At 30.4% G+C, this 13,714-nt stretch overlaps 3 protein-coding genes across 4 annotated transcripts in view; 2 read left to right on the forward strand and 1 right to left on the reverse strand.

Annotated features, from left to right (window-relative positions):
* The first annotated feature begins 568 nt into the window (after positions 1-568).
* On the forward strand, positions 569-2,488 carry LOC113389816. Its single transcript, XM_026626822.1, has 2 exons — positions 569-2,276; positions 2,418-2,488. The coding sequence occupies exons 1-2, from the start codon at positions 569-571 to the stop codon at positions 2,486-2,488; spliced, it is 1,779 nt and encodes a 592-aa protein (XP_026482607.1).
* Positions 2,489-5,535: 3,047 nt separating this feature from the next.
* On the forward strand, positions 5,536-6,349 carry LOC113389817 (glycosylphosphatidylinositol anchor biosynthesis protein 11-like). The gene is made up of 2 exons (XM_026626823.1): positions 5,536-6,067; positions 6,124-6,349. The coding sequence occupies exons 1-2, from the start codon at positions 5,562-5,564 to the stop codon at positions 6,347-6,349; spliced, it is 732 nt and encodes a 243-aa protein (XP_026482608.1). The 5' UTR covers positions 5,536-5,561.
* The window catches only part of LOC113389184 (lambda-crystallin homolog), a 229,386-nt gene continuing 221,882 nt past the window's right edge, over positions 6,211-13,714 (reverse strand). For both annotated transcript variants that reach the window (XM_026626240.1, XM_026626241.1), the window contains 6 exons: positions 12,871-13,058; positions 12,555-12,745; positions 10,726-10,901; positions 9,207-9,393; positions 7,495-7,729; positions 6,211-6,323 (listed from right to left, as the gene is read on the reverse strand). In XM_026626240.1, the coding sequence (XP_026482025.1) occupies positions 7,556-7,729; positions 9,207-9,393; positions 10,726-10,901; positions 12,555-12,745; positions 12,871-13,058 (916 nt within the window). In that variant the 3' untranslated portion in view covers positions 6,211-6,323; positions 7,495-7,555. The remainder of the gene's footprint in view (positions 6,324-7,494; positions 7,730-9,206; positions 9,394-10,725; positions 10,902-12,554; positions 12,746-12,870; positions 13,059-13,714) is intronic.

The following is a 13,714-nucleotide window of genomic DNA, read 5'->3' on the forward strand; positions in this document are numbered from 1 at the left end:
TGTCATATGTAGAGTGTCTGATCCCTTACGGAACAGAAGTATGTATCTGTGTGCGAGTCGGTGTCTGGCGGTAACTTGGGTGTTGAACAGTTCGGCGTTGTGTTAATTTGGTGGATTATTAAATGTATTTGTATGAAGTAAAAGGTGTTTTATTAATAAATTAATGCTAGAATAAAGCTAGCTTAAAGCTCAGAAGTGGGATTGGATCAAAACGTGGAGAATTTTATTAGAGAACATTATTGGTGTGGATTATTGAAATAGGCGATTTCAGTAATCTTTTTTTGGAGTGCCCGTGTTATTAATCAGGCGGATTATAATTACGGGGTGCGATAGAAAGCAAGGTGTGCTTCGCTATCGTACAAGTGCGGGTGTTATTTTGTAAGTTTTGTAAGTTTTGTGTGTTTGTGTGTTGTGCTAAAGTGAGGTTAGCACGTGGGTAACCAAAATAAGAACAGAGTGGAGAGAAAATATCAAAAGTAGTGCGTAATATTGACGTTGGCGAGTCGCGGAGCTGCGATGTGTGTAATTAAAAACTGGAGATTGCGGAAATAAAATAAGATTTGGTGAGATGGCTACTGGTGGTGATGCTGAGAGCTTGGTGCCCGAAGCCTTAAGAGTGCTATCGTTGACGGACTTGATTAATCTTATTAGGGCGACAACCAGTAATAAAAACGATAGCATCTCGAGCAGCGAGTGGTTGGCGACGATACCGATATTCGACGGGTCGTCTGAGCAATGCATCGAGGCGTGGTTTGAACGGGTTGAGACCGTCCGGGATGCATACGAGGTGCCTAAGAAAAAGATGGCGGTGCTGATAACATCGAAGCTGTCGGGGCGGGCGAGGCGATTATATGACAGCAAGGCAGAGTATGCGACATATTCATACGACGAGCTGAAGAGGGTGCTAACAGCGTTTTTCAAAAATGGAGAAGACAGGATGACTAGAATGAAGCGCTTTGAGTCTCGGAGGTGGCGAAAACAGGAACCGTTTAGCGCATACTTTCAGGAGAAGATGGCGCTAGGGAATAGGTTGGGTTTTATGGAGTCCGATCTACTGGCTTATATGATAGACGGCTTCGACAACCCGCCACTCCAGGCTCAAGCCAAGATGAGCCAATTTAAGGATTTAGCAACTCTGCTAGGTGTAATGAATGAGTTGACAGCGGAGGAACGCGGATGCAATATGATGCCGTCTACGAGGGTACAGCCAACAGTGTTTCCTAGAGTGGAAACACAAGGCACATATCCTACGGTGAGGTGTTTTAATTGTGGCGGAGTGGGACATATGGCGTCCAGGTGCATCAAACCGAAGAACGATGGAGTGGCGTGCTACGACTGTGGCTCAAAGGAGCATCAGCAGAGATTCTGCAAAAATGTCCGGAGTACGGCGCAGGTGGCACCTGACAGCACTACATTTCGAGTTAACGAAATATTGGCGATTGATGGTGAGATTACCACAGACGGAGCGAATATAAGTATATCAGATGAAAATGACTACGAAGTAGAAGACCTGGAGAGTGAAAAACCGGAGGAACCAGAGACTGCATTCGAAATGCATGACTATGGAGTGATAGCGACAGCAGAAGATCTGGTAGAAAAGGAATATCTGGAGAGTGAAAAACCGGAGGAACCAGAGACTGCATTCGAAATGCATGACTATGGAGTGATAGCGACAGCAGAAGATCTGGTAGAAAAGGAATATTTGGAGAGTGAAAAGCCGGAAGAAACAGATACTGCATTCGAAATGCATGGCTATGGAGCGATAGCGACGGCAGAAGATTTGGAGACTGAAAAACGGGAGGAGCCAGAGACTGCATTTGAAATGCATGGCTATGGGGTGGTCGCGACAGTAGGAGATCTGGTAAGAGAGGAATATTTGGAGACTGAAAAACGGGTGGTGCGCGATTCTTACCCCAGCCCAAGAATAGATGATTGCTTGGACTCACCGAAGTCTAAGAGGTATTTTACGAAGCTAGATCTGGAGAACGCTTTCTTTCATGTGGTGGTGGCTGAGACTAGTAGAAAATACACTAGCTTGGGGTGTGCACAGGGAGAATATGAATACAACCGTATGCCATTTGGGTATTGTAATAGCCCGAATGTATCTATGAGATATGTAAGTGACATTTTTCGTTGTTTTGTGATGAACTGTGAAGTTATAGTGTACATGAACGATTTACTAATGGCCACAGAAACAATTGAGGAGAATATTGAAGTGTTGCGTAGGGTGTTAGAGATGATTCGTAGAAATAAGCTAGAACTAAAATTAAATAAGTGTATAAAAATAATAGGCGTATAAGGACAATAAGTGATGGCGACAAAGTTGGTAGAGACAATAAGTGAATGAAATATGATTTATGTTGTAATGGTTTATGATTTATGTTGTAATGGTTTTATGATTTGTGTTGTAATATTAGATTTAGATTACTGTTGTATTAGATCTCATCAGTCGGGGACGCCTGTGAGGTCAGGATTGGCCGAACTATAATATTGTATGTCTGTCATTTGAATATAACGGCCAAGAGTGTCTATCCTGACGTGTATGTGCTCTATGGTGTGTCATATGTAGAGTGTCTGATCCCTTACGGAACAGAAGTATGTATCTGTGTGCGAGTCGGTGTCTGGCGGTAACTTGGGTGTTGAACAGTTCGGCGTTGTGTTAATTTGGTGGATTATTAAATGTATTTGTATGAAGTAAAAGGTGTTTTATTAATAAATTAATGCTAGAATAAAGCTAGCTTAAAATATATATAAATTATTATTATTTATATTTTATTGTATTTTGTTACTTTGTTTTATTACTCTGTTTTTTTTTTTAGCTGAATGATGAGCTAACAGAATAGCTCGAAACGTACTAAAAAGATTTATATTTACGTTCTGGTTTTATTTTTCGACTTGTGGCTGCAAAACTGTATCATAATATATATATATATATATATATATATATATATATATATATATATATATATGGTTCTGAGTGTCCTAACAAGAAAGTCTTGATATGTAGGCTTGCAAAAAATCTTGAGGAAATTTGTTGAGTCTTGAAACTTGTAGAATATTTGAAAATCAGTGTCTTGAGAAAGACAAAAAATCTTGATTATTTTATGTTGAAATTGTCCAATTTTTCAGCCCTTGGATTATATTTTAGTCTTTCTTATATTTCCTCGAGATTTTTTGCAAGCCTACATATCAAGACTTTCTTGCTAGGACACTCAGAACCAATACTACACTGAAGTTACAAATTCAAGATTTTGATCATTTTCAAGAACTTTTACAAGGGTTTTTTTAATTTGTAACAACATGAATTTTCAAAACAACTATAATTTCACGATTTTATATATAAATAGTGCTCTCTATACAAATAAGCACGGAAGATGGGTCAAATCAAGACCCGAAACGTATGTTCTCTAAATAAAAACATTTTTCAATAAAACTGTTTTTTAATTATTGGATGGATGCCCAAGAAACAATTTTATCATATTATTTCACCATCTGAAGAAAAACCTCTCGCTTTATATACATATATATATATATATATATATATATATATATATATATGTATATATATATATATATATACATATATATACCATATATATGCTAACTAATGCAAACACTCTAATATATACAAAATAAAAAATATATACAATATAAATACACTGATGTAAATAATAAGTATAAAAACACTAAAGAATCGGGATGTTTTACTACATTTTTTTCAAATTTCTTGAAAACTTTGTACCGGGTACTCTTTATTTATCTACTTAGCAGAAACTAGATAAAATTTACTACGTTTCCATTAAAACAGGTATATACAGTCCGATATAAAAGTTTTGAATAAAACGACTTTGAATTTGACTTTTCATTCTTTAGCATAGAAAATTCATTCTTTAGCATAAAAAATAAGAAATATAAATACACTGATGTAAATAATAAATATAAAAAGACTAAAGAATCAGGACGTTCTTCTACATTTTTTAAATATCTCGAAAACTTTGTACCGGGTACAAAATTTTGGTTTTTGTCAAATAACTCAAAAATTTCATATGGATGTCCAGCTTTTATCGTAAGATGAGCATGTACAAAGAAACTATTTTATTTAAATGAAAATATAAAAAATATTCGTATTAGGATAAATCTATGCGATAATCTTATATTTATAAATATTAGATAAAATAATAATAATAATAAAATAATAAAAAAACTACGATAAAAGCTTGACAGAAAATATGTTACAAGAAATACTGGCGCCGTGAGCACCTGGCTTAATAAACATAAAAGTATGAACTATTAAATTGAAGCCGTTTCAAGAATATGAAAATTATTTTCACTGTTTTAAAATAAAGTGAAAACCTTTCAGGCAAGAATAATACTACCGAATCAGTTTGATAGAGTGAAACTAGATAAAATTTACAATATTTTCTAGGGAACACTTTTATACAATCCGGTATAAAAGTTTTGAATAAAATGACTTTGAATTTGATATTTCATCATTCTTTAGCAATAAATAGAAATTTCGGGACATTTTTTTTTGGTTTTTGCCAAATAACTCAAAAATTTCATATGAAACAACCATTTTTCAGTTAGATAGGTGAAACTAGATAAAATTTACAACATTTCGTAGGGAATACTTTTATACAGTACTATATAAAAGTTTTGAATAAAACGACTTTGTAATCAATTTTTTGATAAAATCTACTATAAATCCACGTAAAGAAATATATACACTCCTTCATAAATGTTGCGAATAAAACGAGTTTGAATTCCGATTTATGTATAATAAATAATTGCCCAACCACAACTCCCACATACATTATCTACATTCAAATGCAATTTGAAAGTATACCGAGTTGCTGTAGAGACTTTTCATATTAGAACGAATTATAGATTATTTGATTTTAAACAACTTTGCTATATATTTCTTTTCTATTAAACAAACCTTTCAAAAGTTACAAGGGATATAATAAATAAATGCATGATATACTAAGCATAAAATACTAAAATCTGTATAAATTTTTAAACCAATAAAAAATAATAATGATTAATTATTATTATTCTAGTTATTATTATAATTTATATTACGCGACTCACAGATTGACATTTGCTGGTTTTTAACGAAAATACAAAATGGCGTAAACTGTCAAACGAGCTGTCAAATGTCAATAGAGGTTAATATTTACATTTTGAGCGTTTTTTGAATTAAAAAGCAACTAAAATAGATTCTTAAGGTGTTTTAAATAGTATTTAATTAATATTAAATGTGTATTATACAAATTGTGTGCATTAAATGAAATTTATACGTGTAATCAGATATTTATGTTATGTAGGTTAGGATTTGCAAGATTACTATTTGTACGTGTTTTGGTGATTAAAAAGCACTTGTAATAAGTTTTCAAGACATTGTATACATTATACAATAAGTATTAGGTACGTATTCAACAAATTTTAGTTAAATTTAATTTAAATATGTAATCAGATATTCTTGTCTTGTAGGTTAGGTTAGCAAAAAAGGCTCCAGGCATTTATCTAGTACTAGTACTGTTATATATTTTACATGCACAATGTTAACTTCATTCATCTTACCTTCAAAACTGGACACGTTGTCCCAAAAGATAGTCTTATTCAACTCCACCTTCTCGATACTATGTTACACATTCCTGTACTTCATTCTGCAATATTCAGATTACAATATATATACTTTAGGGTCCTCCAAATCCTGGCCCATAATCTTTTTCATATTCATTCAAGAAAGTATAAAAACTATCTATAAACATATACAAGGTGATACCAGTCGTGACTTTAAGTTACTCAAAGGCAGCAGGAAGGTTACGTCCAGGAGATTCAGGGTTAAAGATTTATTTTTTGCTTCTGTTTTGTTGCTGGTGATGTATGTAAGTTTTTGTGCCTTGTGTGTGTTACTGGGGGCACCTTTCTTGACTAAACATGAAGAAACATTGTGGTTTTCTTTGTTGCTGGTGATTCTTGGAGTTTTTTATATGATTTCCACGCTTGGATGTGAAGGGACTTTGAATATACTCTTTGGGGGCAAACAAATATTCAGCGATGGGTAAGATATGAACTACTTTTTGCATTACTTACAATACATTGATGTATTTGTTTTAGTATGTCCGAGTACCATAGACAAAGAGTCTTCCTGACTCTTGCAGGAGCCTGGTGTGGCACGTTTGCAGTACCCTTGGACTGGGATAGGGCTTGGCAAAAGTATCCGATAACTGTTTGTTTAGGAGCCCTTGTTGGAAACTTTGCAAACGATGTGTTTAGTTTAATCAGCATTGTTTATCCGGCTTGTAAAGGATTTTATGCTAAGAAATGGAAGAAAGTTAAATAAATAAATATGATATATATATATATATATATATATATATATATATATATATATATAATGTAAATTGATACCAAAAAGTATTCAATAAGTTAGTATAATAATTTAAGTAATATATTAATTTGTATAAATTTAATATATAAATATAGTCAATTTTGTAGATGAAGTACTGTTTTTGATATTTACTACTTTAATTATGTTTTCAGAGTATACTGAGTTGTTGTAGGGTTTTATATTGTTGGACAATATTGTTTATTATTTAATTTTGCACAAATTTCCCAAAGACACCTTTTAAATTCTGTAAATAATTTAAAAATTTTAAATTTTTAAATAAATAAATGCACCTTGGCTAAATTAGAAATATTATGATTAAATTTGATAGTATTGGATTAATTTTTGTATAAAATATGAATATATGATTAAATTTGAGTTTAGCTAGTTGTAGGATCTTATATTGTTAGACAATGTTGTTTATTATTTAATTTTGCACAAATTTCCCAAAGACACCTTTTAAATATTGCAAATATACCGAAAGTTATAAATTATTTAACAAATAAATGTAGTCTTGCTCATTATCTTGATAATTGGTTCCCATTTAGTAATTTCTTTTTCTAAAATGTTTTATAAGTATATCAAGTTGTTGTAGGATCTTGTATTGTTAGACAGTGTTGTTTATTATTTAATTTTGCACACATTTGCCAAAGATATCATTTAAATATTGCAAATATTTTAAAAGTTATTAATTCATTTAACAAATAAATGATACAGGCAAAATCCATTTGCCTGTTTTTTGAATAATTGTTCTCCGTAAGTAATTTATTTTCTAAAATGTTTTATAAGTATACCGAGTTGTTGTAGGGTCTTGAATTGTTAGACAAAGTTATTATTAAATTTATTCATTAAGTTATTATTTAATTTAGAACAATTTTCCCAAAGACACCTTTTAAATATTGCAAACATTCCGAAAGTTATAAATCATTTAACAAATAAAGGTACTTTTGCTCATTTTTTTGATCATTTTTCCCATTTAGTAATTTTCTTTTCTAAAATGTTTTATAAGTATATACCTCTGTATACTAAAAAATCGCATCTAAAAATTAATAATAAATTCAGTAATAAATTGAAAAATATATTTTTTACGTTAGCTTTACCATTAGTGTTATTAATATTCTTCTAAAAATTCATAAATGCAAAATTCTTCTTCAAGAGTCTTCAAGACTCTTTTTTCATTTCATTTTTGAGTTGGCTCAATTTAGTGAGACAATTGTCCCTCCAAATTCTTCGTTTTTCCAACTGATCAAGGGGGCACATCTCTTCCAACTGTCTTGCAACTTCTAGGGCTTGGGGCCCCTCCATTTTTGGAGTTGGACCCATAGTTTCACTAACCTAGAACCAAAATATATATTTGTAAACCTATATTTTATTATTAACTTTATTATATAAATTTTGTATTGAAATTGTTTTAGTTTTAAATTATTAAAAACGTATTTTTATAAAAAGTCAAGTGTAAAACAAGCTTTACAGCGCTAAAGCCGGCATCACACTCTACCTGCGTCATGTAAAGTCATAATCAACCGTCATTAACAAAATGTCGAGTGATGATACGGCCTTAAGCTAAAGCTTGTAACACACTATGCAAATTAAATAAAATTTTATTTTATTTTTAAAAAGTGGTATTTTCGTAATGGTAGAGAAAATCTTATTCAAAAAATGTTATATGCAATCACTATGCAGTTTTGATAAAATAATTTTATTTTTAAAAAGTGTACTTATATACTAGCTGGTCCGGCAAACGTTGTTTAGTCATAAAAATATTTCTAGAACACTTTTATTATATAGTATAGTATATATGTGTGGTTTAACCACTGCAACAAATGCTTCATATAAATATTTCTGGTATATATTAATAGTCATTGCAAGTGCCAGCTTAATCTGAAGCTGTTTTTATTTATATTAAATTGTCTCATTTTGATCCATTATTATTAAATCATTCAATAACATAAGACCCTATAACAACTCGATATACTTATAAAACATTTTAGAAAATACATTACTTACGAAGACCAAATATGCAAGAAAACAGGCAAATGGACATTTATTTGTTAAATAATTTATAACTTTCGGAATATTTGCAATATTTAAAAGGTGTCTTTGGGGAAGTTGTGCAGAAATAAATAATAAACAATATTGTCTAACAACACAAGACCCTACAACAACTCGGTATACTCTGAAAACATAAAGTAGTAAATAGCAAAAACGATACTTCATCTACAAAATTGACTATTTTTATATATTATATTTATACAAAATAATATATTACTTAAATTATTATACTAACCTATTGAAAATACTTTTAGGTATCAATTTACAATATATATATATATATATATATATATATATATATATATATTAGGGTGGTCTTTAACAAGGACATTTTCGAATTTCTTTGCTCCCAAGGATGCAAATTCTTCCAAATAAATAAATGAATCTCTAATAGTATTAGCTCTTAATATAAACATTTAGATAGAGCGCACGCCAATTGAAAGTTTCTTATATTTATTATTAACATACGTCATTAAGTAAATTTTTGCGCCATCTGTACGTGAACTCATATATGACACATAAGAATGTTCATAAACCACTTAAACTCTAATTAAATTCTATTCATCATGGAATCAAGATTAATTTTGCAGCAGAATATTTATTTAATTGGTGATGTTGAAACTCAAATTATCATCTTGATTCCATGATAAATAAATATTATAGAACAGCCTACATGGATTTAATTAGAGTATTAAATTAGCGATTGATCTTTTCTGAATTTCTGGTATTCTTACTAAATAAATAATGTTTTTCTACTTACTGCATAAATTGTCTTGGAATATCTATCGCAGTAGCTTTTCATCCCCTCAGCATTCAAATGGGCTGTTTCCAAAGCCCCCAAAAAGGCATAACGCATCCCTAAACCTTCAGACATGACTTTATCGATATCCTTGACGTCCAGGACTTTCTGTTCAACCAATCTCCAGACTTCATTTAAAATAGCATACCTAAAAACCACAAAAAAACAATTAAGGATCAAGATTCACTTCTAATTTATCTCTAACTAGATGACCCGACAGACGCTGTCCTGTACCAATGTCTACAACTTTTTAATATAATATACTAATATTCACCGTTTACCTAAAAATAATAATTATTGTTTTTTAAATTACTCTTTACGCCGAAATGTATATACATTTATAATATGAGCGATGGTAAATGTAGAACTGCTTTAAATAAAATGATGAGTCTCAATTCCCACAACTATATTCGAAATTGAAGTCTTTTAAACGGTATAAAATAACCATAAGCAAAACATTACACTGGTACTTCATGTTGAATTAAATTAATTTAATTTTTTATTATTTAAAGATATGCAAAATTGCATCCTAAACTTCTAATTGATATCGTGAGGGTCGAATTGTATGTATTCATCTTTACTTTCCCATTTGTTGTTATAAAATGAAATTTTTACGAATTTTAAAAATATTGTGAAAAGATTTGTAAAAGATGCAAAGAAATTACATATTGAAAAAAAAACCTTTATTGAAAATTTAATATTCGAATTTTGTGTTGGCGCCCCCTAAGGCGTGCGCTCGTATTTTTCGCATGCATCGCATTAAAGGTAGGACCGGCCCTGATTAATACTTAATTTCATATTTCAAGTGAATTAATTTGTCATATCCTGTTCATAAATGTATCATTCAATCTGCCATACATATATTGTATTTTATATTATTTTAATTTCTGGCATATTTCAGCTGCTTTTTGGTAATAATAATATAGACATTTTATTTTTCGTATTCATAATCATAAATTCATTATACATATTCTAATATTGTCTAGGTTCATAAGTAAATTGAAATTTTTGGAAGATGATAGATTTCATTTGTTTTCAATGCAAACAATGATATGTCGTTTTTTGCTATTTTTTCCATTTATTTCTACAATTTTGCATACATCCCAGTGCTCTATAATCACATACATCCTAGAATATTCCCTTAACAAACTTCAGAAATATTTATCAAAATCCGAATAATCGTTTAGGAGGAGTATACAGTAAGTGCTTGTAAATTAATATGAACTTTATATAATAGCAATAAAGCTCAAATTGATTGATTTTCGTTAAATCGTTAAACGTTTGTATGTAAAAAAGAAAAGGGCTGTTTTTAGTGTTTTCCCGGCAATTATTCGATTTTTTCTCGTCGTAAGAACCATTCTTGGACTTCAACGAACATTTTAAAAAAAGAATTAGCCAAATTGGTCCAGGAGTTATGCGCTTACCAACACATTTTGCGATTCATTTTTATATATATATAAGATTTACCAATTGGACGTACTGAATTCTATTCAAGGCGAATCCCTCGATTTCTCTGGTCAGGGAAACAGGAGCCTGACCAATTTCTTCCATCAATTCTCTGGTTTTGGCAGCAAATTCAGGTTTTGTCCAGGGTGCTGGTACTATTTCAACCAGGGGAACGTAGTATGGTGGATTTACTGGATGAGACACCAAAACCTGGGAAAAAGGCAAAAATTTGCACTAATCTAGGAACAACTGGCGATATTTAACTTCCCGAATGATTACAAATTATAAAATAGATTAATGCACCAAATTTTTAAATATATTTTAAAAGTCATTTCAATTGCCATTTTGTAGTATACCGAATTGATGTAGGTTAAACAATATTGTTAACCATTCAATTTTAAACAAATTTCTCAAATACAAAAGTTACTTTAGACAAATGCTCTAGAAGATATAAATAATTTTATAAATAAAGGCACCTTAGGTACAGCGAGAATATATTTAATTTCTTATTATCTCTGAGTTGTTGTAGAGTCCTACAATGTTAGACAATCTTGTTCATTATTTAATTTTGTGCAAATTTGCCAAACACACTAGTTAGTTTTTAAAAATAGTTTAAAAGTTACAAGTGATATAATAAATAAATGCGTAAAATTGGCGCTGACTAATCGTGACTTCCCACAAAGTTTTTTTATCATTTCATCATTAATATTGATAAGGTAATTCTTAGATAATTTAATTATCCATATTGGATTAGTTAATGATATTTTACCTATAATTATAAATAAATATATGTATATATACAATTAATTATGATAATTAGATAATCAAATATGATATGGCATCGTATTCATTATCTATTTCATAATTCTTAATTTTTTTATCTACTGATTAAAAAAAAAACACATATTTGTTTTGGAGTTGCTAAATTTATATCTATTTTCTAATAATACTAAATTTCGGTACTAATTGAGATAATTGTAGTATTTGAATTTCGAATGTATATTTTTATTAGAGACATTTTTCTATGTTTCACCCTTTTTTTATTAGCTTAGCAGAAACTAGATAAAATTTACTACATTTACAAAACTGTTATATACACTCCAATAAAATAGTTTGCCAATAAAATAGTTACTCCAAAAAACTAGCCGGACCAGCTAGTATATACTAATACTAATACTTTTTAAATTTTAAACATTTTAAAAGTAGGATAAAATTTTATTTAATTCGCATAGTGTGTTACACGCTTTAGCCTAAGGCCGTATCAACACTTGACATTTTGAATATGACGTTTGATTATGACTTTACATGGCGGCGGTAGAGTGTGATGTCGGCTTTAGCGCTGTAAAGCTTGTTTTACACTTGACTTTACACAAATACTATTTTTTTGTAATTTTGTCTAATTACAAAATATTACTTAAAATCGCCAGAAAAATTTTGCTAAATTGGTTCAAATTTTGTCCTAGTCTAACCGGATAGTATTATCTAAATCATCATAACAATGTTGCTAAATTTTGTTCTGATCTAGAAAAATTTGGTGCATCAATCTATTTGAAAATTTGCAATTTTTAAATTATAAATAGAAACTAAATAGTGTCTTCGGATAATTTGTGTAAAATTACATAATAAACAACATTGTCTAATATCATAATGACCTAGGACAACTCGGTATACTCTAAAATTAATAACAATAGAAATTAACGTACTAATTTAGCTGGGGTGCAACTATTCAAGAAAAAAAATCATAACTCATAAAGTAATTGATCAATTTAAATAATCTTCTAGAAGAAAAATATACAAAATAAAATAATTTAAAAAGTAGTGGTATATACTAGCTGGCCCGGCTAGTATTAAGTCTTTTATTACCTGTGATCTGTGTTTCAGGTTTTCGCTGAACAATGATGGCATAAAAGTGCTGGTTGATGATGAAATTATGGTGTTGTCTCCAACGACTTCATCAAGTTCTTGGTATAATTTTTTTTTAAGATCCAGGTTTTCAGGAATGCATTCCTGGACGAAAAAGGCGCCCTTGACGGCTTCTGCTAAACTGGAGGAACCTAAAGACAAGAGGAAATGATTCAGATTTACTTGAAACGTCGAGGTAAGATACTTTATCTTAATTAGAGATAACATGGACTTTTTGATGATAAATCAAATGTATAATTTATTTCTATCTACTTACCAGAAACGCAGGAAAATTGCTGTTTTGCAGTCAATTTTCCTCTCAACAAATTTGCTGCTTCTAATCTTTTTAATTCTCCTTCAATATAATTTAAAGCGTCAAAAATCCTGGCGTCATCTATGTCGAAAAGCGTCACTTTGTAGCCTTGAGCAGCAAATAACATACTCCAGGATCTTCCTATTAGACCACTGCAAAAAATTAAAGTTTTAAGTATACCGAGTTGTTGTAGGGTGAAATGATGTTAGACAAGGTTGTAGATAATTTAATTTTAAACAAATTTGGTGAAGGAATCATTCAAATTGATCGAATGGTTTTGAAGTTACAGTGAATAAACTAAATGCACTGAAGGTATAGAGGATTTTTCTAGAAGATGAAAAGATGGTATGTTCAAGTTTCAATAACGATTTTGAAGTATACCGAGTTGTTGTAGAGACTTATAATGTTAGACAATATCATAAACCATTCAATTTTGAACAAATCTGCCAAATATTCTATATACTTTACTCAAATATTTCAGAAGATACAAAATGTGCAATGAATAATAATGTCCTTTGCAACTAATCATATTTTTATAAGAAAATACCAGTTGCCAGTTTGTAAATTGATTTATGGGTATACCGAGTTGTTATAGAGACTTATAATGTTAGACAATATTATAGACTATTTAGTTTTGAACAAATTTGCCAAATATTCTACGCACTTTACTCAAATATTTCATTACTAAAATAATATTTCTCCCACAGATTTACATTCGCTGTAAACTCAAAGGTGAACCAACTCTACATCCACACGTCAAAACTTTTACTCCCAAATTTGAACACAAAAATACAAAAAACAAAAAGCA

The sequence above is a fragment of the Ctenocephalides felis genome, unplaced genomic scaffold (assembly GCF_003426905.1).
Source record: "Ctenocephalides felis isolate EL2017-DRISC unplaced genomic scaffold, ASM342690v1 CF-g0.4_SCAFFOLD_03573, whole genome shotgun sequence".
Taxonomy (NCBI): domain Eukaryota; kingdom Metazoa; phylum Arthropoda; class Insecta; order Siphonaptera; family Pulicidae; genus Ctenocephalides; species Ctenocephalides felis.